Raw genomic sequence first — 21,973 nt, 5'->3', positions numbered from 1 at the left:
TAATTTGGGACAGAGGACTTATTTTATTTGCCCTAAAACTGTCTTTTTTTTTTTTTTTTTTCAGTGAGGCGTCTATAGTCCAAGAATTACCAGGCTGTGCAGGTCTCTCTCACGTGCATTATAACCACGTGGAGAGAAGGCTGGGGTAACCCTGTCTAGAGGCAGCTTCCCCAGTGCAGTGTTCCTGCTCCCCTGCTCCCCACCTGATCCAGGGACAGCCCAGCGTCACAGCTGTACCTAGACTAGCACGTGGCATTTGTTGAATGAGAGAAAGGTTCCTCTGCTTTATCTTAAACATCTAGTCCATTGCCCAAGTCACTTTTTAAATTATTGACATAAACCATAAAATTAATCAAGAGTCCACTTGAAAGTGAACAATTCACTGGTATTTAGTAGCTTCACAACTCTGTGTGGCTGCCACCTCGGTGTAGTTCCAAGACATTTTCATCATCCAGAAAAAAAAGACTGGTACCTATTGAGAGGTCAGCCCACCTCCCTCCCTCCCCTGGGCGCCTGGTGACCACCACTCTGCCTTGTGTCTCTATGAGTTTGCCTGTTCTGGACATTTCATACTGTATTAGGCCTTTGAATTTGTTTATTTTCACTCGTCTGTTTTGGAGGCTCAATCACGAGGTAGCGGGTATCATTTATGGGGTAGTTCAGTACTGTTTCAACATATGGATATAGCACATTTGTTTATCTGTTCTTCAAGTGATGGGCACTTGAGTCGTTTCTGTCTTTTAGCTCTTGTGAGTAGTGCTGCAGTGAAGATTCACATACCAGTATTTGTTTTCCTTCTTTTGATCCTAGTTGTGCTATCTTCTAGTTATCTCTTTGATTTGTCCACTGCTCTCCTGTTGGCTGGGCTTCTCTGGTAGCTCAGCTGGTAAAGAATCTGCCTATAATTCAGGAGACCCTGGTTCGATTCCTGGGTTGGGAAGGTCCTCTGAAGAAGGGATAGGCTACCCACTCCAGTATTCTTGGGCTTCCCTGGTGGTTCAGCTGGTAAAGAATCCGCCTGCAGTGCAGAAGACCTGGGTTGGGAAGATCCCCTGGAAAAGGGAACAGTTACCCACTCCAGTATTCTGGCCTGGAGAATTCCATGGACAGAGGAGCCTGGCAGGCTACAGTCCATGGGGTCCATGCATCCATGGGGTCGCAAAGAGTCAGACACGACTGAGCCCCCTTTCACTTTCACTTTTCTCCTGTTATCAGGCCACCTTGGTCTCTTACTGCACTACTTACCTGGTCTGGCCCTTCTCCAGCCTGACTCTACACCGCAGCCCTATGTCCTTTTCAAATGCAGATCTGCTCTTCATGCCCTTCATTGATTTTAGGATTCCTCAGAGGGTAGGGAGAAAACTCCTTGCAGGCCCGCGGGGTCCTGCCATGGCCAGGTGTCTAACGATTCCTTATTCTGCCCCTCCCCATCTGGGCTGCAGACACACTGATCTTTCTGTCCTATAAACTCTCCCTGCTCTGCCCCACCACAGGCCCTTGGCACATGCTATCGCTGTTGCCTGGAATGCTAGCCTCTCCTCTTTGCTGAATTAATGCCTTCTCATCCTGGAATTGCCAGCGCAAGCCTCACCTCTTCAGAGAAACCTTCCCTGACTCAGTCAAATTCACCTCCACCCCCAGTGCTACCATCATGGAGGCCCACAGGCTCCTAACCATTTCTTTGCAGCACAAGTCCTAGCTGCGTTTTTACATTTGGATGATTATTTGATTCATGACTGCCTACAGAGACAGAAGGCAGCTATACACGCAGAACTTGGGTTCTGGAGCCAGGCTGCCTGGGTTCCCGCGCTGGCTCTGTCCCTATGGGCTGTGTGATCTTGGGCAAGTTGGTTAACCTCTCTGTGCCCGTGTTTTCTCATCCGTCAAACAGGGATCATAATAATACCTACCTTAGAAGGCTGTTGCAAGAATGAAATAAATTCATATGTGTTACATACATGGCCCTGAAATAATCTCAGTAAAAGTATAATCAGTATAACTTTTAAAAATAATTAAAAAAATTTTTAATTGAAAAAATAAATAACTGTATCTACACTGCTATCCCCACACCCCTCCTCTCCAGACTGTGAGCTCAGAGGGGCAGGGAAACACAGCTCTTTTGCTCCCATTGTAGCTCCAGAGCCTACCTCAGGATACCCACGTGCTTAGTTCTAGTTACATTTTTATTGAATGATGGGATGAATCCATTCTCTTCTTCACCCGAGAAGAATACTAACACTACGGTGTCCCATCTCTCCTTCTGTATCTGAGTTTGGGTGGCTCTAGCTTCTGGCATGCAGTGTGGTGGCGCTTGGCCACAACCCCTCCTCCCGCCCACGTGCCCGGCTGGTGTGTTTGGGGAATGGTGCTGCCAGGCGTGGGGAGTCAAGGGTGAGGATCCCCTGTCTGTGGCCCTGTACTGGGGAGGGCCCAGTCTGTGTGACCACCGCAGGAACAGAGGGGACTTGCTGTGTGCCAAGCCCTGGGCACCCCGCTTTAGAAATATCTGACTCATGAGGCCGGAATGATTTCTGTCCCCTTGTTATAGACGAGGAAACTGAGGCCTGAGCAAGGGAGCCATCTGCCCAAAGTCAAAACTCTTGGTAAGTGGCAGAGCCAAAGTTTAGGTCCTGCCAGCCTTTCTCCAGAGCCTGTGTTCTTCAGACTCTCACCCTTAACTAATGGAACGTGACCCACTTAAGCACTGAGCATGTGGGAAGGACTCCTCCACTGAAGGCGTTGGGGGTGCTGTCCCGATCCTGGACAGTTTCCCACAGTGACATTCCCACTGAATTCTGGCTTGTGATCTGCTGGCCCTTTAAACCTGAGGGTCCTGACAGGTTGATGTCAGGACAAATTCTCTAAAGAGACATTAAAAACAAAGCTAGAGGGGAAAAAAATAAAGGTGAGAATGGTTTATCTGCAGATGAACGAAACTATTTAGGAAAACTCCCACCTCTTCTGTCAGTCAGAGATGGAAGAAACAGTCTATTGCTTCCTTTCTGATCTCACAGTTCAGGGGCTCGATGTCTCTGGTCCTTCACTCTCTAGGCCCCTGAGCTGCCACCTGTTTATCACAAGTATGTACATGAAAAAAATTAAAGCCTCCTGTTTACTTTCAAAAACAAAGACATTATGATTTTAAACTAACTTATTTGGGATCTTTTTTAGACATGTGGATATAAGCACTGTGAGCACGTGGCTCAGATGGTAAAGAATCTGCCTGCAATGCGGAGACCTGGGTTCAATCCCTGGAGGAGGGCATGGTTACCCAATCTAGTATTCTTGCCTGGAAAGTCCCCATGGACAGAAGAAGAGCCTGGAGGGCTACAGTCCATGGGGTTGCAAAGAGTCAGACACTACTGAGCGACTAAGTATAGCACAGGGTAGAATAGTGAGGTGTTTTTGCTACCATAGTAGGTGATTTTAGGGTGTTTATAATGAAATGAAACGAGCCCCTAAATAGCAGAAATTCCTCCCAGCCCATGAAGCATCCACCACTAGTGGGATAGCATGCCGTGTCCATATGATGGTGTGTTAGATGGTGCATGAAGAGAGTTTGGAAGAGTTTGTAATACTGTGGCACCATTAGAGAAAACCATGTGTGTCTTTATGAATAATCAACTATACACATATTAATTAAACGCATAGGAAACATCCTAGAAGGAAATCCACCAAAAATGTTAGCAGTGGTTGTCTTTGCACAGTGATATTCTGCTTAAATTTTTCTTTGTTTCTCTAATTTACAAATTGTCCTATAATGAGCTTGTGTTTACTGAAACCAGAGCATAAGCCTCAATTTAAAGAGGAGGAGGGGGAAAAGCCACAGAATTACTAGTACAATCTTAACTCCCATCTCAGATTAAGAGTCTTAGCATCCAAAGAGCTTTAGAGAAGAAAAGAATCTTTGAAAGCGTCCCTGAAGGGTGGAAGCAAGGGGTGATGAGGTGATGACAAGCATGGAGGCAGCAACATAGGAGCATAAAATCCTCATAGGAGGGCCCCAGGCCCCGTGCCCCTCACTCCCCATCCTAACCTGCCTTCATCTCCAGGAATCTTCAGCTTTCTCTTACTCTCCATTTTATAATTGCCCTTGCAAAAAAAAATATAATAACTGCCTTGCAAAGTACCCTCCCTCCCCCTTGCTTATTTTTAACCATCTTGTTCAGGAAACATATGCTGAGGAGCTCCTGGGAGCATGGAGGAGAGGTTACTAGAACCGGAAGCCACTCTGCAACAGGAGTGCATGGGTATCCCTCCCCTTGACTCTGAAGAAGCAGCTGATGATAAGCTGGTTATGGAGGCAGAGAGAAGGCGTCCTTGTTTGCTTTATGTCTTCCTCAGCATGATAGGGGTGTTTAAACAAGGATGAACAGTCCTTCAGAATCCTTCCGGGTCCCTAGGAAGAGCATGTTCATGGAGCTGACAGAGCAGGGCCTCGCGGGCCAGGTGATGCAAGGGCGGAAAGCTCACTGCTTCTCTGGATGGATGGAGAAGGACGGGCCTGAGCCTTTAGGGCAGGGGCTGCCCCACGAAGCTCTGAAAGCTTGGCTGTGTGTCCCGCTGGTCCCTGACCCCTACCGGGAGGAAGGCCATAATTCTGATGTGCTGACCTCCCTTGGGAGGACGGTGTCCCCAGGACCCAGGTAACCTGGAGCATCGGTGAGGAAGCAGGCAGTCGCAGTGTGGTGGTGGTGTGGCTTTTAGCCCCAGAGAATCCCAAATTTGGAACACATGTGATGCAGCACACATACACATCATCTTACAGGGCAGTGGGTCTAATCCGTGTTTTCTGAGACTTCTCTCCTAAGTGAAGTGCAATTGAGCCTTCGAGTTGGCTACGCTGGACTTTATCCCACTCACCGGCGTGGGTGACCTTGCTGTGGTCCCTCTCTAAGCCCGGCTTTCCTCACGTGTCAGATGAGAGCATCATTAACTGCCTCGCAGGATTGTCATTGGGATCAGATGTGATAATGTGTGAACAGCGCCTAATCGCTGCGCTTCATGAATGCTGGTCCCCGTCTCTTGCCCGCCCTTCCTCAGCCTCTGGCTCTCTTTCTCACAGGACTCAGAGCTAACTGGTCGGGAATTACTGGCCACCTATGTTTTCTTACAATTGATGGATGTGTCTAAACTTAAACCTATTAGAATGACTGCCTAGGAAATGTAAGCTCTTAGTTAGGCAGCTCAGCAAGGGGTCTCCAGGTGGGACTCAGGGCACATTAAGGAGGGCTGATGCTCTTTTTCAAAAGAGTGGACTCCGTTCTCCATGTTTGGGAGAAAGCCTTCAGAAAGTTAACCTGATGTGCCGTCAGAGCAGTCAGCTCCTTTATGGAGTTCACGGGGCGATTACCACAGAGAAAGAGAGAGAAAGGCGTTTTACTGTTTCTGAGAACACTGTTTTCTCTTTCAGTCTTGTACTTCTCTTCCTGCACCTTCCTCTTTGCCTCTCTCCTAGTGTTCTGGAACCATGCAGTGTTAGAACTTGAAGTGCCCTTCCAAAGCTACAAGGAAATGAGCCTACTTCTTTCTTTCAATTTTAGAACATGGTAGTTGTTCCGTGAGCCCCCGGGGGCAGAGAAATGGCCACGCTGTCTCCCTCCACAGACACCTGGGCCCTTGAGAAAGGCTCCCAGACATACCCATTGCGGCAGCAGTGTTGGGTGAGGGGCTCTGAGCAATCCTGAGGGCCCCAAACTCATGGCTGTCTGGTCTACCTTGCACCTGTCTCCCCTCTGGCATGCATGCCTGTGTTTGCATTTGAGCAGAGGTGACTACACCTTGTCACGGCTCTGTGGGAATGATCTCTTTCCTTTCGATACAGATTGGGAAAGAGGGGGAGCGAAAGACTCTTTGCCCTGGCTCTGTGTCCGTGTTACATTTTGCGTGTGTGCTTTACTCTGGGGAGAGGAGGCCAGGGCCTTTAAGAAGGTTAAGAACGGTTAAGGCACTTAGCACTTAGTAGGACAGAGCAATAAATGAGTGTATTGCTGCTCCATAGGCAGTATGGCCTTACAAAGTATCAACATCTGAAAGTCTAAATATGCCCAGAAAACTTTGTAATTGGCTTATCGTTAGAAGTCCAAGCATGATTATTACTTCCCAGGTGGTGCTAGTGGTAAAGAATATGCCTGCCAATGCAGGAGACAGACACAGGTTTGATCCCTGGGTCTGGAAGATCCCCTAGAGGAGGAAATGGCAATCCACTCCAGTATTCTTGCCTGGAGAATCCCATGGACAGAGGAGCTTGGCGGGCTACAGTCCATGGGGTCACAAAGAGTTGGACGTGATTGAAGCAATTTAACATGCATGCAGACGTTAGTCAGCTTTTGCACAGCTCAGTGTTCCTTGAGAGTATATTAACATTTTTAAGGACCCTAACCATTCCATGGTTTCACTCTCCACGTGATCACTGACAGACACCCAGAGATCTGCTGGCTTCTAATGTTGCCCATGTGCTTGGTGATCCCGGCAAGGCTAAGCCCTTGCTTACTATTAACATTTCAAAAACAAACGATGTCTGTGTCCTTTGTTCTGTTTCCCGTGGTACTCAAATGAAAGAAAATTGAGTCTCTTGACCTCATCAGGCTTAAGACAGGGCTTCTGGGACTTCCCTGGTGGTCCAGTGGTTAAGATCCCAATGTAAGGGGGCATGGTTCAGTCTTGTTTGGGGGAACTAGGGCCCCACATGCCAAGTGGTGCAACCAAAAACATTTTTTTGCGATTAAAAAACAAAAAAGGGCTGCTTTCGTCTATGATAGCCATTCATCCTCTTAAGGCACCTGTGCCTCTCCGTCCACCACAGTGATTGTGTTTCCAAGAGCTGCTGCTGAGTACCCAGAGGGAACGGGTGGGTAACAAGTGGAAAGCTTGTGGTCAAAGAGACGTCACCTGGAGAATTAGGAGAGCAAGCGAAATAGCCAACTCAGTGAGGCAGCTTCATCTGGAACTTTGGCCCTGAGGATTCCAAATGAACACATACCCCTACTTCCCATCCAGGAAGCAGGAGAATGGTGACCTTCTGGAGTTTGCTTTGAAGACCTGTCTGTTCTCCTGACATTCTGTCCCCAGCTGACTGTATGGTCAGCACTAGCAGTGCATCTTTGTAACTAGCTCCCAGAGCCCCAGGTCTCATTTCACCTTAACTGGACAGGGAAGATGAAGGGACTGTGGAGCTTGTTGGTAGTTGCACAAGCCACAGAGTGAGGTTGGACATCTTTCCCATTGTTATTTACTGGTCAGGACCAGATGAACCAAGGAGTATTCATTTCAGGAAAGGAGAGGGATAGAAGGGATAAACAAAGTCCAAAAAGTCCACCAACCAAGAAAGAGTTTGGTGTCAAGCCTTGGAACCTCTTGTCTCTGCAGAGATGAACAGTCAGCTGGTCCAGACAGGCCTGATGTGTGCAGCACAGCCTAAGCACAGCCAAAGGAGCCCTGTCTTTTAGGACTTGACATTTCTGGATGCCAGCAACTTGGGCATCTTGTAGATTGGAGTTTAAAGGTCTGACTTAGGCTCCCTGTTGAGAAGCCGAAGTGAAAAGAGGGGTGAATTTGGCCTTGACAATCAAGTTCTGCATCTGAGTAGCTGACTGTGGGGCACATACTAAAGACTGATATTACCCCCTACTTGGTCTGAAGCTCAAGAAACAAGTCCAGCCCATTTGGGGGGTTCTTGTAATTTATCCTGGGACAGAATAGCCTAAGGTGGGATCCCCAGGAGACATGCCTTTACTCATTCATTCAACAAACGTCCGTTGGAGGCCTGTGTGTATACGGTGGCTGGGCTCCCTCCATGCCTTTATCTCACAGAGTGATCTGCAAAGGACCTCAGTCAGATGCTTACACGGGGCAGAGTGGGAGAGCTGAAATGGTATTTATTTGTTTTGAACAATGCAAATTGTCTTTCCTGACTACAGGTATTAAAAATGCAAAGACCAAGTTTGAAAGCAACTATTGTCTATATTCCTCTGAACTTCTCAAGCTTTAGTCTAAAATTGGGGAACTTGAGAGTGCACAGCTTGACCCTAACCTCAGATTCCGACTCAGTCAGGGTGGGATGGGCAAACCTGTGGTTTAAAATGAGAGCTGGTGTAATTCTGCTGAATACAGGTGATGGGTTAGCCCCTGGGACTTTAGAAACACAGGTGACAGGCAAGGGCCCTGTGTTGAGATTGTGCAGATCACAGTTACCTGGGAGGCTTTTTTCCAATCATACCCACCTTGCCCCTTCCATTTCCACCCATTCTGCCCTTGGGAACCACTTTTGCTTAAAGTATATTTTCTTCCTTCTGGTGTGTGGGTGAAGCAGAAAATTTGAGAACCAGCTGTTCTTTAAACAAAAAAATTCAACTTCAGGCAGAGTTCAGGTTGAGGGCTCTCAGAGGATGCTTTTGTTTCCCTTTGAAGTGTTTGGGAGAAAGAATCTGAGGACTGGTAAAGGCCGGCTGGCCCCACCCCTGGCAGCGTGTCTAGCCCCACGTGGTCCACCTGTTCTGGCCAGGAGGTGGTGCATTAGGAGACAGACCTCAGTTCACACCTCCCTCTAAACCCTGTCTGCTGTGGAATCTTGCATTCAACTCACTTATGTTTGGGTCTAACATTTCTGAACTGCACTTTCCTCCTGAATAACTGGTAGTGTGATCTGTTGGTGGTTAGTAGGAATGGTGTGGACCAAACAAGGGGGCTGTTGGAGTAGGCTTCTCAAAGCTTGCCGAACTTGTGCCCTGGGATCCTGTGACAGTGCAGATTCCAGGGCACTGGTGTGGGTGGGCCGGAGAGCTTGCATTTCTAACAGACCCCCAGGTGATGCTACTGGTCCGTGGACCACACACTGAGTAGCAAGAATTTAAAGGTGCTCTCCTCCTTAGATTTGCTGTGAACTGTTAGTGCAAGTGGTCAGCTAAGTTATCAAGCTGGCAATTTTTTTCTGGCTCTTTTTTTAAATTTCATTTTTAATTGTGGCAATTCTTTTTTCAGTTCTAGAAATAGGAGAAAATACCTGTTACCTAATGCTGATCATGAAAATTAAGGCATAGAATGCTTTCAGCCATAAACACTGTTCTCTTTGGTCCCTTATATTGTGTATGCATGTTCAGTTGATCAGTCACGTCCGACTCTTTGCAGCCCGGTGGACTGTAGCCTGCCAGGCTCCTCTGTCCATGGAATTTTTTAGTCAAGAATACTGAAGTGGGTTGCCATTTCTTCCTGTAGGGGATCTTCCCAACCCAGGAATCTAACCTAGGTCTCCTGCATCTCCTGCCTTGCAGGCAGATTTCTTTACCTCTGAGCCACCAGGGAAGCCCCCCTTATATTATTAATTGTCCCCAGTAACATAAGAAATACTGAAAAAGGAGGCAGAGAGGATAACCTACTCCGTGGGCTGAGAGAAGCATCAAGGGCAAAGCTTCAGATCTACAAATTACAGGCTACCCTTAAGGTTCAGGAATCATGGTTCCTTGTCTTCCAGAGTTTACCTGTGAGGGAAAGACTTTTAAATATAAAACAAAGAAAAGGAAAATATATTTCCTTCATTCCATAACGCCAGCTTTAAACTTGAATCAGAGTCACCTGGGAGGGATGTTAAAATGCAGCTTGCCAGGTCTCACTCAGACACTCTAATTTTGATAGCATTTTAAGTTCCCAGGTGATACTGATGCTCACGCTTGAACCAGCACAAAGCTTTGTCCCCAGAGCCCATCTTTGAGAGAGGTGTGCATGAAAAACAGTGTCTCTCCTGACCTGTGAGGGTCAGGAGAGATGAGCTTTCTGGCTGCCTGCAGATTGCTCTTCCCAGCACAGCACGGCCTCAGAGGCTGGAGCTCTCCAGTGTAGCTGGTTGGCTAATCACCTCAGGGGCTTTTTAAAAGCCAGAGGTTCCTGGGGTGCATCCTCAGAGATGCAGGCAAGCAGCCAGGTTCAGGCCTGCCTATGTGGAGAGCAGTGAGGCACCAGATGGACACTGGAGAGCTATGCTCCTTTTAATGACTCTTGGATTCAACTCTAATGATCACTCCACAAGTGAATGATTCCCCGGCAGGAAATTGGACCCTCTGGAAGTACATTTCCTCGCTGGATTCCTAAAGTTAGAGTCGATAAATTCTGCATGCATTTTCCGGAGTGCTTCATTTCCTACCCAAGGGTGGCTACCAGCCAGGACCATCTGGCTATGGGGATTCATCCGGGGCGAAGTCCCCCCATTGGGAATAACACCATCCGTGGCAGTGTTTAAAAGGGAATGGATAAAAGTCACCGAGGACCAGATCCCAGAGAGAACCCTTCCCAGGCAAACTCAAAGTCAGATTAAGATTGAAGCAGTTACTTAAATAGCCTCAAGAAGAAATTGCTCCTTTTGTCTCTCATACCTGGATTTGGGGATGGTGATCTTCCCTGAAATTTCCTGCTTCACCAGCTGATGCTTGTAGAGCTTCACTGGGCACCATGCTCTGCCAGGTGGGCTTTCTAAAGTCGACTTGGGGAGAGCCCCTGCTCTTTTGGCATCCACTACTGGGAAGAGGCAGACACATAATCATGGAACTGTAAAAGCAGGTGACCCTCCCCGGAGGCTCCATCCTTGGCCGAATTTGTTTCCTGCACAGTGCTTGTCACTAGAGAAATGATTCGTCTTCTCTCTCAGAGCTCGAGCAACAGGAGGGCAAAGACCAGGCCATCAGGCCCTGGCCTCTCGCAGCCGCTGGATGTGAACGGCCCAGGAAGGGCATGAGAGCAACTCTCTGCAGCCGAGGCACCCCTGGAGGAGGCTGCCTGCAGACCACTTGCTGCCAGCCCGCAACACCACCCGGATCTGAGGCGGATGCTTAGGGAAGAGTGTCGGTTGCCGTGGTTCTCAGATCTTAGCTGGCATCCAAATCACCAACGGGCTTGTTAAAACACATTTACTGGGCCTCACCCTAGAGTTTCTGATCTGGCAGGTCTAGGGTGGGGCCAGAGAGTTTCCTACAAGTTCCCAGGGGATGCTGATGTTCCTGGGCCCTGGACCACACTTTGAGAACCACAGGGATGGTGTGTCAGTATAGCCATCACAGCTTACCCAGTGGACAGATGGGAGGGGATTGAATGACAAGAGGCAGAGAGACCTCTAACAAGCTATGCCAGTGAGCCAGGTGGGAGAATATGGAGCTCTGAAATGGACCATAACAGTGGGATTGGAGAATAGAAAGAGGGCGCTTCCGACAGACGTGATGCTGCGTGTGGTCTGGGGAGCGCTAGCCGTGGGAGGAGAGGGCAGAGTCAGAGTAGCTGCAAGGATGCTTATGCCAGGAATTGAGATGCACTTGGGGGAGGGGAACGGCATGTTCCTTTGGGACCTGCTGGGTTTGTGCTTCTGTGGAAATCTTCTGATGGAAATGTTAAAAAGGAAGTAAAAAATACAATTCAAAACTCAAGAGAGAAATCTGAGCTGCTGGTACAGATTTGGGGGCGTTTGGGGTAGAAGTGTAAGCTGAAGCTGCGGGGCTGAGGTTACTTAAGGGTGGCTCTTTGAGGAGATGGCAATGATGCCTCCGAAAGGAAGCCCAGAGACTGGCTGATAGGGCCGGGCAGAGGAAGGGCTGAGTAAGGTGCCCAAGGTGCATGAAGTGAAGGGACCGGAGGTATCACCCGGAAGGGGCAGCACCAGGTATCAAAGCATCTCCAACAGCCCAAATCTGACAAATTCCAGAGACCCCTTAAAAGAACCAGCCCCAAGAGATGGGGTTGTGTTTGAGGCACGACTTAGAGGAACTGGCCCATGGATTCTGAAACCTGTAATTTTTTCAATTCCTCATTTTATTAATACTTTGTCTGTATGATTTCATTTTGCCTTGATGATAAAGTCACCTTACAGTTAAATATTGGTGAAACACACATATAGGAAAAGGAGCTCACCCTGAAAACATACATGAGGCTTAGTAACCACCCATGAGGGGTCTTTCTTCTCAGAGGAAAATCAAGGTGAACAATATGGTGGTGCATGGTGAAGGGAGGGTCAGTTGGTACTTTTTTTTAAATTGAAGTATAATTGATTTACAATATTGTATTAGTCTCAGATGTACAACATAGTGATCTGGTAATTTTATACATTATGAAATGACCGCGACATTAAGTCTAGTGACCACCTGTCACTATTCAAAGTTATTTCACAATTATTGACTACTTTCTGGAGGTCTATTTTTGTGCCTCTAACAGGGGTGGAAGAGGACCATGTATCCCTGTTCTTCCCTCTGCACTTGATACTGTTCTAGACTCTCCTGGGACCTTAACCACTGATATTTTCAAGGATTAAAAAGATTCTGACAACTGCTTTTGAGCTATTTGTGGTAGATTGCTACAAAGAGAATGGTTTGCTCTAAGCTAAAATTCTCTAGGTGATAATTGTATATTTCACCGGTGGACAGTTTGTTTTTTAATTTTCGAGACTTGTTTTGTCATCCTGGTCTTCATAAACCCTGGCTTCTGAGAACACAAGGACGAGGTCTGACAAGTGTCTGAACCAGGCTGAGGAGTCAGGATCCCGCATTTTCTGGCTTCTCAGGCTGCCTGCAGCAGGAACTGCTTTAGGCAGGAACACACACCGACGCGTTCTCTGTCTTCACAGTTCTGTACGGAGCTAAACCAGCCAATCCTGCCCAACATCCGCAAGTGGAAAGGGCCCCGGGGATGCTGGAAGGCCGTTGTTTCAGAGGCACCCTCGACTCAGCTCCAAAAGGTACCCTCATCTGCAGAACGGGAATTTTCTTTCCATTTTCTTTTTTCCAATCACAGACGTTTAAAACCTTTCCTTTGCCAACATCCTTGATGTAATGTTGTATTTCTGCCCATTTTTTAGCTCTTTGCCATTTGTTGCAAAATGCCCTGGTTCTTATTTCCTGTTTGGATCAGGAATGGCCTGCTGCCCAGACAGAAATGGGAACTTGGGTGTTGGGAGGAGAGGAGAAATCCTGTCTGGAGCCAAGGCAGCAAACGGGGTATTTCTGTCCTTTGTCGTTCTAATCCCTTCTCCACGGTTCCAGCCTCTGCCAAGTTTGTAGAGAGCCCATTGTTCATTGACTGAGAACTTCAGATTCACTTAATTCATACATGAAATATTCACTTTAGTGGTAAGAATTGTGCATATGGAAATGGTCTGTGGAAACGTTCAGCAGATTTTAATTTTGAATTTTCTCTCACTAGTATTGCCCATATAGGTTTAGGTAAATATCTCTATGTATATATTTTCACTCCTACATATATTCAAGACCAGTTTTTACTCACTTGAAATATTCAACATCGGTAGAGTTTTAGATTTTAAAAAAAGGCTCCTGATAGTTGATTATGAGTGGATTACAAAATTTTCCTATAAATGCAGATGTTATATTTTTATCTCTAGGTGTTGGTGCTGTGTGCATGTCAATTCTGTCTGACTCTTTGTGACCCTTGGACTGTAGCCCACCAGGCTCCTCTGTCCATGGGATCATCCTGGCAAGAATAGTGGAGTGGGTTGCCATTCCCTTCTCCAAGGGATCTTCCCAACCCAGGGATCAAACCCACATCTCCTGTGGCTTTGCATTGGCAGGCAGATTCTTTACCACTGAGCCATGTGAGAAGCCCGTTTGTATCTCCAGTATACCTAATATGCTTATAAACACACATGATATAAATACTTATCTGAGTGATTTGGAGATCTGGGACTTTAAAATTGTAATGTTTACTGGATTAAAAGTATCCAGTCACTTATTGACAATAAACTTTCTTTTTAGCTCCTACTTTAAAGTGTGCTGTAAATCTTATTTCTCCGGGTTTGGGGTGTAAGTGATTACTGCAGGTGGTAGCCAGGAGGCTGGAAATACAGGATAATTGGAAGGTATCTGGCCTTTACCACTCCAGCCCATGATTGTCCCTTCTCAGTCATCATAGAAATAATACTAACAGGGGACTTCCCTAGTGGTCCAGTGGTTAGGACTCTACACTCTCCCTGCCAGGAGCCCGGGTTCAATCCTGGTCAGAGAACTGTGTTCCCACAGGCTGCATGGTGCAGCCAAAAGTAAAATAAAAATAAACTTAAAAAACAGGGCTGGGGGGCTTCCCTGGTGGCCCATTGGTAAAGAATCTGCCTGCCAGGGCAGGAGACAGGGGTGCCATCCCTGGTCCGATAAGATCCCACATGCTGCGGAGCAACTCAGCCCACACCATGACTATTGAGTCTGTGCTCTAGAGCCCAGGAAACACAACTACTGATCCCACATGCAGCAATGACTGAAGCCCTCTAGAGCCCTTGCTCTGCAACAAGAGAAGCCACTGCAGTGAGAAATGCACGCACTACAACTAGCCCCCACTTGCCACAACTGGAGAAAAGCTGGTGTAGCAATGAAGACCCAGCAGAGCCATAAATAAATATATAAAAGTCATTTTAAAAAATGTTTTTAATGGCTCAGATGGTAAAGAATCTGCCTACAATGCGGGAGACCCAGGTTCAATCCCTGGGTCGGGAAGATCCCCTAGAGAAGGGTGTGGCTACCCACTCCAGTATTCTTGCCTGGAGAATTCCATGGACAGAGGAGCCTGGTGAGTTATAGTCCTTGGGGTCAAAAAGAGTCAAACACAACTGAGCAACTAACACTTTCACACCTTTTTTTAAAAGGCACTTTACACACGTATATATATAGGTTCACAGGACACTTACAGTCCATTTAACACTGTTTATCTGTTCAGCAAATTATTAGAAAAGTTACTGTGTGTCAGGCACTGTGCTACATACTAGATGTTCATGGTGAGAAAACTAGACCCAGAAACCTGGCCTCTTTCACTCTTTGCAAGCCCAGGACCTTGACTGAGCCTGACGGAGCCTGTTGGAGATTTTCAAGTCAGGTAAACCTACTCCAGGTCGGGTGTCAAGGCCACTGGGTAACAGTGTGTGGCTGCCTCTCAAATTGCTCAGCCTCAACTCCTTCATCTGTAAAATGGGATCAACAGCTCCTCCCTCAACTCCCAGAGTGGCTATAGAATTTTAAAGGCCACTGTGCATTGAATGCTTATTTAGCAGACATGGGCCAGTGCCTGGCAGGGTACCCATGAGGCAGCAGGCGGTGCTGAGCTGGAAGCTGGCAGCTGCTCAGTAACCAAAGCCACCTCTTGGAGTCTTGTATTTGATCCTCAGCATTGCCATTTACCAACTGTTGGGTTTCAGGGAAGTTACTTAACCTCTCTGAGCAGCTGAGTCTTCACATGACAGATGGGCATGTGAGTGGCCATCCTATGGGATGTGATGATTAAAAAGATAATCCTGTGCCTCATCTGGGATCTTCCCTGCAACATGCCCCTTCTAAAGAAGAGCCCAGGCACCCCAGCTGTGTGAACTCCTCTGAAAGTGCTGGTCTGGGAAATTTGTTCGGGGGACAAGGAGGACCATGCTGTGGTTTAGGGATATGCTTTTGTCTCAGAAACAGCCCCTGGTCACCCAGTGACCCCGCAGGTCACCCCCAGACCCAGTGTAGAGTCTGCAGCTTTCCCTCTGTCTCCTCCTGGCCTTGCCTGCTGCTCCCAGCTCGGGGCTGAGCACCCCACCAGACAGACCTCTCTGCACACTAACACCTCGTCTTCTCCCGCAGGGTGCCGGGTTTGCAGGGTTCCTGTGGGACACGGCGGCTGGGGTGGAGCTGAGAGATGCCGCCTGGCAGGAGAGTTCGCCCAGCAACGGGCATGGAAAGCCGGCGTGCCCCAGCCCGTACCTTGCGAGGTTCAAGGTATCGCTCCTATTGCTGTGCGGGGCCACTCCTTCTGAAAAGGAGAAAAGCCTACTTTGAACTGTGAGCCAGAGGAGCTCAGCTTTTTGCCTGGGTTTGATTCTCTCTCAGGGCTGGGTCAGCACACACAGTCGGGGTTCCCTCAACTGGGAACTTGTCCATAGCAGGAAGGAGAGGAATTTGGGGGAGATCATAGCTCTAGTAACTTGGACCTCTGGGCGGGAAGGAGGTCAAATGGCCGCTTCCCAAACCTGATAAGCAGCAGAATCACCTAGAGAGATTTTCTTAAAATCAGGGTTTCCTGGACCCTGCTCCAGACACACACAATGCCTGGTTTCCAGAATCACCTCCTGCGCTTCATCAGTGCTCACAGCGCTGGGGAAGCCGGGTGTTTTGGAATCTCTGGATTAGAGGACAGCTGAACTGCTCTGAGGACACCATTCTCTTACTAGGGAGCCCTCCAGGGGTCATTGGGGCTTGGCAGGGGCCCAGAAGGAGCTTCTGGGTGGTGGGGCCACTGACACCTCCAGATGAGCTCTCTCTCTCCAGAATTTGGGAGCAGCAAGCAGACCGACCTGAGCTATCTCTCCGATTCCCCTGGATGCCCTGGGAAATATTCATGCACAGCAAACAGTCAGAAACTGGGCATCAGGAAGGAGGAAAAGGCAGCAGCCAAAACAGATGACCAAGTCAGCAGTTGGCCTTTCCCCTCAGAAGTCACAGGGTTGGGCGAGAGTGGTCCCTTGTCCCAGAGCCCAGCAAGCTAGCTGCCGGGCGTCTGGGACACCCCCTCCTATATGCTCCAGAGCAGTTCTGGAGCCAGAGGGTTGCCGCAGACCTCAGCAGTTTCTCTCTGGCAGCTCCGGGCTGGGGCTGCCTGTGAGCTGGCGGCTGTGCTGACTGTGGTTGGGGGTCTAGCCCACACTCTCCCTCTCCTCACTCGCAAAGCTGCAGAGATGCTGGCGTTCCATGTGCATGCACACAACCCGGGGTGTCTGTGGGTTGTGCTTTGGTACTGATGTGTCAGTCAGCCAGGTATCACCCCTGAACCCTCCTCCCCAGGTCCCTTTTCTATGTGAAGTGGCTGCACTGGCTTTGGCCAAGCAAGGCAACAGGCAGAGCCAGCTAGTGTCTCTCAGAGGTGGGCTGGTTTTAAAGATCATTAAGAAATGCTCTCAGATTGTGAATTATTGGCTCAAATCCTTTGAAGGAAGTGATCCCCTGGACAGGTATGAGGCCACTGTGCTTCGTGTCACATCCTAGGCCAGGCAGGTTGTGGGGACAGAGACGTGGCTCCTCTCCCCAGGCAGGGTTTCCTTGCCCATGGCCGGAAGGTGTCTCCCTTGAGGTCAGAGCCACGGCTGCAGAGAGAGCTCTCCTGGCGGGGCGGTGGTGATGGCAAACTGGGGTCACCTCTGTCAGAGGAAACTGGCAGCCCCCACTTGGGGGTGCCCTCTGCACACCCCCGCTTCCTGGCAGATGTTAGTGTTTGTTGCCATGACAAACAGAAGGGTGGGGTTGCCAAACCCAGAGCCACTGAGCAGTGCTTTGGTGCCCAGGAGACTGACTCTGATGTCACGATTCTGCCCCTGCTCTGGGGATGCAGGCGGGGCATAGCCTGTGCTACCAGGGCTCAGCCAGCTTTCATTCTTCATGTTTGAAATCACTGAGCATCAGGCACCGTGATCTCTAGGGCGGAAGGGAGCGCATAGGGGTGGGTGGGATGTGGGGAAGTGGGGAAGGAGGCGGGGCCCAGCTGCAAATCCTGGCAGGGGTGGGGGGTGACAGGCTGGCCCTGTAGGGAGAGCCCCAGGTCTTCATTAACAACCAGCTGCTAACATCATATAAAGATGATGTCCCCTTTATAGTTGCTCAGAAGGAAAAAAAAACAACAAAAAGTTGACATTTCTAGATGTGCCTGATTTTCCAGGCCCTAAGGAGGAGTAAAGGGGTGCAATGTAGGGGGTCCCCGTGACAGGACAAGAGAGGCCTCGGTCCTGCAAGGGCCGCAGGAAGCTCTTAGGATAGCTGCCTCCCCTTCCACCAGGGTGAGCTGCCTCGTGTGCATTTCCTATCGTCAGGGTTGTTTGCGAAGCTGCTTGGGGGTTGGAGGTAATGGACGCAGACAATGAGAGCATCTCAACCTGTCTCTGGTGCCTTGTTTCATCTTGCCCAGGTAGGAAGTCATGACTTGACGCTGGTGAACCTTCACCTGGCGACCCTGACCCTCCCAGGGGGTGAGAACCTGAGCAAGAATCACGGTGACAGCCATCGCTGGGCTAGCTTCACACAGACCTTGCAGGAAACCCTGAAAGGTAGGAACCATCTTTCTGTGCGGCTGGGCTAGCAGCTCCCACTTCTGCAGGATAGGTGAGGGGTGCCCCTTCCCGGCGTCTCTCCCCTCCCTTAGGCTGGCTGTCCCGTGGGCAGTGATGCATACTGAGCAATGCACAGGAAACAGGCCATACCGCCTGCATTCTGGGAAGCCCAGTGCCCCGGGCATGCTCACAGCTGTCTCTGTGGGTCTGGCATGTGGGTTCCACGGTGGGGTTTTTTTGGCTCTCCAGCCTGTCTTGGATGGACAGCATTGGGAGAAGGAGAAACTGAGTGATGATACCCTCCCCTGTGACCCTCATCATGGGCTTCACTGACCCCGTGTGCTCCGGTGATGGTGTCCCCTGAAGATGTGCGCCTGCTTTTCTTGTGAAAGAGAGTTGGTGACTGGGGGAGTGGGGGAGTCCTGATGAGTCCTTTCATTCCTGGTGGATTGCAGATCTTGCTGGCAGAGCCCTGACACTGACGGAAACCCTGGACTTGAATCTTAGCTCCTTCAAATGGCTGTAGGATGTCTGGGAGGTCACCACTCTTCCGGGGCTCACAGGGTGCCCAGGGCTAGGTGGACATCTGATGAAGGACCCAGCATATAGCAGGGGCTCAGCAGACATGAATTGACTCAAAAACATGCCAGGGGGATGAAGAGAACACTGAAAAGAGCGGGACTTCAGAAGACAGGTGGGCTCTGTGCTTTCCAGCTCTGCCCCCAATAATACCAAACATTTTCCGTGTGTGGTTTTCAAGGAGGAAGAGTTGAAAGTTGACACAGCTATAAAGACTGGGGTGTGTTCAGCTTGGCTTGGTTTTTCAGAGCACTGAGCATCTCCAGGTGAGGTTTCACAGCTGGAGGCCTGCAGTTCTCTTCTGTATTCTAGAGTCTTAATCCATATTCCTAGCTTGCTAAGCCTTTTTTCCCTTGTTAAATTGGCCCCCTACAAGGTGACTTATGAAGATTTGGCTACAAAGATAGTTCAAAGATAGTTCATTTTGAAGAGTTGAAGAGTTGTATCATGACATGAGACTTACCATCTTAACCATTTTAAAGTTACAGGTCAGTGGTTTTAAGTGTATTTACATTACTTTATAACCATTACCACCAGCCATCTCTAGAACTTTTTCATCTTCCCAAACTAAAACTCTGTGCCCATTAAACACAAATTCCCTTCCCTTCCAGACTCTGACAGTCACCTTTCTACTTTGTTTCTATGAACTTGGCCACTCTAGGCATCTCATCTAAGTGGAACCTTACAATATTTGTCCCTTTTTGGCCAGTTTATTTCACTTACATTATGTCTTTATGGCTTGTAGTATACATCAGAATTTCCTTTCATTTTTATGGCCAAATACTATTCCATTTGTCAGTCAACGGACACTTGGACACTTATTTTCATCTTTTGGCTGTTATGGATAATGCTCTTATGAACATTGATGTACAGCTTACATTTCAAACCAGGATGTGCTGTGACCAGCGTTTTCCTTAGATTATGAGCCTTTGGGCTAAAAAAAAAAAAGTCAGAAAGATGTTTAAGTCAAGATACTTCATCCAAGGGGCAACTATGTGGGAGATTGTTCACCCACGGCTAGTCTCTAACCCATTATGAAGGATGACTTGATAGCTTTTAAATCTGTGGATATTTCTGTTGTTCTTGATTTCAAGCTTTTCCTTTATACAGAGGAGGAAGGGAATATGCCAGTCTCTTACTTCTCTGATAACCATTGCTGTCTTTTAGGCCCTTGCTGTCTTTTCTGATGTTCAGGTAGGGATCAGGTATTTGTCAGAACACCTGGGCAGGGTATTGTTTCAAGCTGCCAGGGACTATTGAGCCACAGCCTGGCTCAGCCTTGACATGCCCAGGTAAGGACAGTGACTCATGTCCCCGTGTCCCCCTGCGTGTAACTAACATCCAACCTGTTGTTAACTAGTGACACGGCAGAGCCAAGGAATCAGGAAGTGCTGCAACCTGCCCAAGGGGCAGCTTGGGTAAATCAATGAGCAGAGGTGGTTTGGCTCAAACAAAGACTGAATCTTTATTCCACAGGCTTCTTTCTATCAGAGCAAACAGAGTCGATTTGATTAGCAAACTCTGGGCCTTTCCACCTTTGTCTGGAATGTGCACCCAGATTGATTGACGTCAGTGAGGGCTGAGGGTGGGGTGCCCATCCACTGATAGAATTTTCTTCATTCAGACTGCCCACCCCCACCAGGGCCTGCTCTGTGAACTCAGCAAGAGTCAAACAAGGCAGGGTCATGCTTGGCATCAGAGTAAGACACCCCCAGTGGGGCCTGGCTCCTGCTGTTGTCACCGGCATTTTATAAATCTAGGACTCTGAGGAAGTCAGCCCCAAACATTCTCCCTTCACTCCTGGAAAATGTGTGTGCTCAGTAGTGTCTGATTCTTTGCAGCCCCAGGGACTGTAGCCTGCCAGGCGGCTCCTCTGGCCATGGGATTCTCCAGGCAAGAATACTGGAGTGGATTGCCATGCCCTCCTCCAGGGGATCTTCCTGACCCAGGGATCAAACCCGCGTCTTCTGGGTCTCCTGCATTGGCAGGCAGGTTATTTACCACTAGGGCCACCTGGGAAGCCCTAACTCCTAGAAACTCAGAGGATAACTGTGGAGCCCACCCTGGTGGACAGCTTCCTAGGAGAATTTAGGGCCCTGCACGTCTGTGGGTTGTCAGAGGCAGGGAGTGTCTCCATGTCATCACCAAACTGCTTTAACCAAAGTAGCTCAGTTGTAAGAAACCTGGACAGTCCAATTCAAAATGAGCCATTATTTTCATTCCTGAAGTTACACAGAGCTTGGTTTATTGACACCTGACACCAGCATCTCTCCTGGGTTTAGAATTTTCTTTTCTTAAAAAAAAAATATATATATATATATTTTTTTTTTCAGTGCTGAGTCTTCATTGTGGCACATGGGCTTTCTCTAGTTGCAGTGAGCGGGGGCTGCTCTCTAGTTGCAGTACAAAGGCTTCTCTTTGCGGTGGCTTCTCTTGTTGTGGAGCACAGGCTGTAGGATGTGCAGTCTTCATCAGCTGTGGCTTTTGGGCTCTAGAGAATAGGCTTAATGGCTGTGGTACACGGGCTTAGTTGTCCTGTGGCACGTGGGATCATCCCAGACCAGGGATTGAACCCATGTTTCTTGCATTGGTCAGTGGATTCTTTACCACTGAGCCGCCAGGAAAACCCCCAGAGCTGTCTTTTTTTGGTTCAAATGTTTCATGTTTGTATCCTAATGAAAACCTCTCATTATATGGAAACCTTCTGTCTCAGTCTTTCCTGTTTTCCTTGAAATTTAACAAAGGTAGCATCTTTCTATTCATTCCTTTTAAAAAAATACGTTGCACCTTAATTCTGCAGTTTTCCTCGTGCTTTGTTCACCATTTCTTCCGGGCGTGTTTATCTTACGTCTGCCAGGCAGCAGACTCTGTTCCAAGCGTGTGGGGCTTTTCCATCCTAGCTCTGTGTAAAGAGTCCTGGATTTGAGGGCTGGCTTGGTGGCTTTGGTCAGAGCCTCAGCTTCTCACCTGCAAGAGGTCCCCGGCACATGGTGACGACTCAGCGGAGGGTCATTAACACTGGCCATGTAGGAGTTGTTATTAGTATTATTCATAAATTGACTTTCCTGTTGGAAGTTCTCACTGATTTCTCACGACCAGCTTCGTTGGGCTCGCCCCGCTTTGGGTGCCAGGGTTGTTAGGATCTAGCATGAGGGTCACAGTTGCCTCTCTTGTTGGTCACACAATGGCTGCAGGAAAGACTTCCTTCCATCCCCTTCCCTCCCTCAGGACCCCCCGGAAGAGGGTGTCATGTGCAGAACATGAGTGCCCTCTGCTGGTGGCTTGTGTCATTTCACTTTAGATTTCTTCATCTCTAGCCATTGTTATTGACGCATATTCGTGTCCTGGAAGATTTGC

General features: G+C 48.6%; 1 protein-coding gene across 2 annotated transcripts in view; it reads left to right on the top strand.

Moving 5' to 3' along the window:
- The window catches only part of EEPD1 (endonuclease/exonuclease/phosphatase family domain containing 1), a 127,847-nt gene that overhangs the window by 100,353 nt on the left and 5,521 nt on the right, over window positions 1–21,973 (top strand). For both annotated transcript variants that reach the window (XM_043872085.1, XM_043872084.1), the window contains exons 4-6: window positions 12,596–12,706; window positions 15,585–15,719; window positions 17,896–18,034. In XM_043872085.1, the coding sequence (XP_043728020.1) occupies window positions 12,596–12,706; window positions 15,585–15,719; window positions 17,896–18,034 (385 nt within the window). The remainder of the gene's footprint in view (window positions 1–12,595; window positions 12,707–15,584; window positions 15,720–17,895; window positions 18,035–21,973) is intronic.

The sequence above is a fragment of the Cervus elaphus genome, chromosome 18, assembly GCF_910594005.1.
Source record: "Cervus elaphus chromosome 18, mCerEla1.1, whole genome shotgun sequence".
Lineage (NCBI taxonomy): Eukaryota > Metazoa > Chordata > Mammalia > Artiodactyla > Cervidae > Cervus > Cervus elaphus.
The sequence above is the reverse complement of the archived record's forward strand: the minus strand, read 5'-3'. Positions and strand labels throughout refer to the sequence as shown.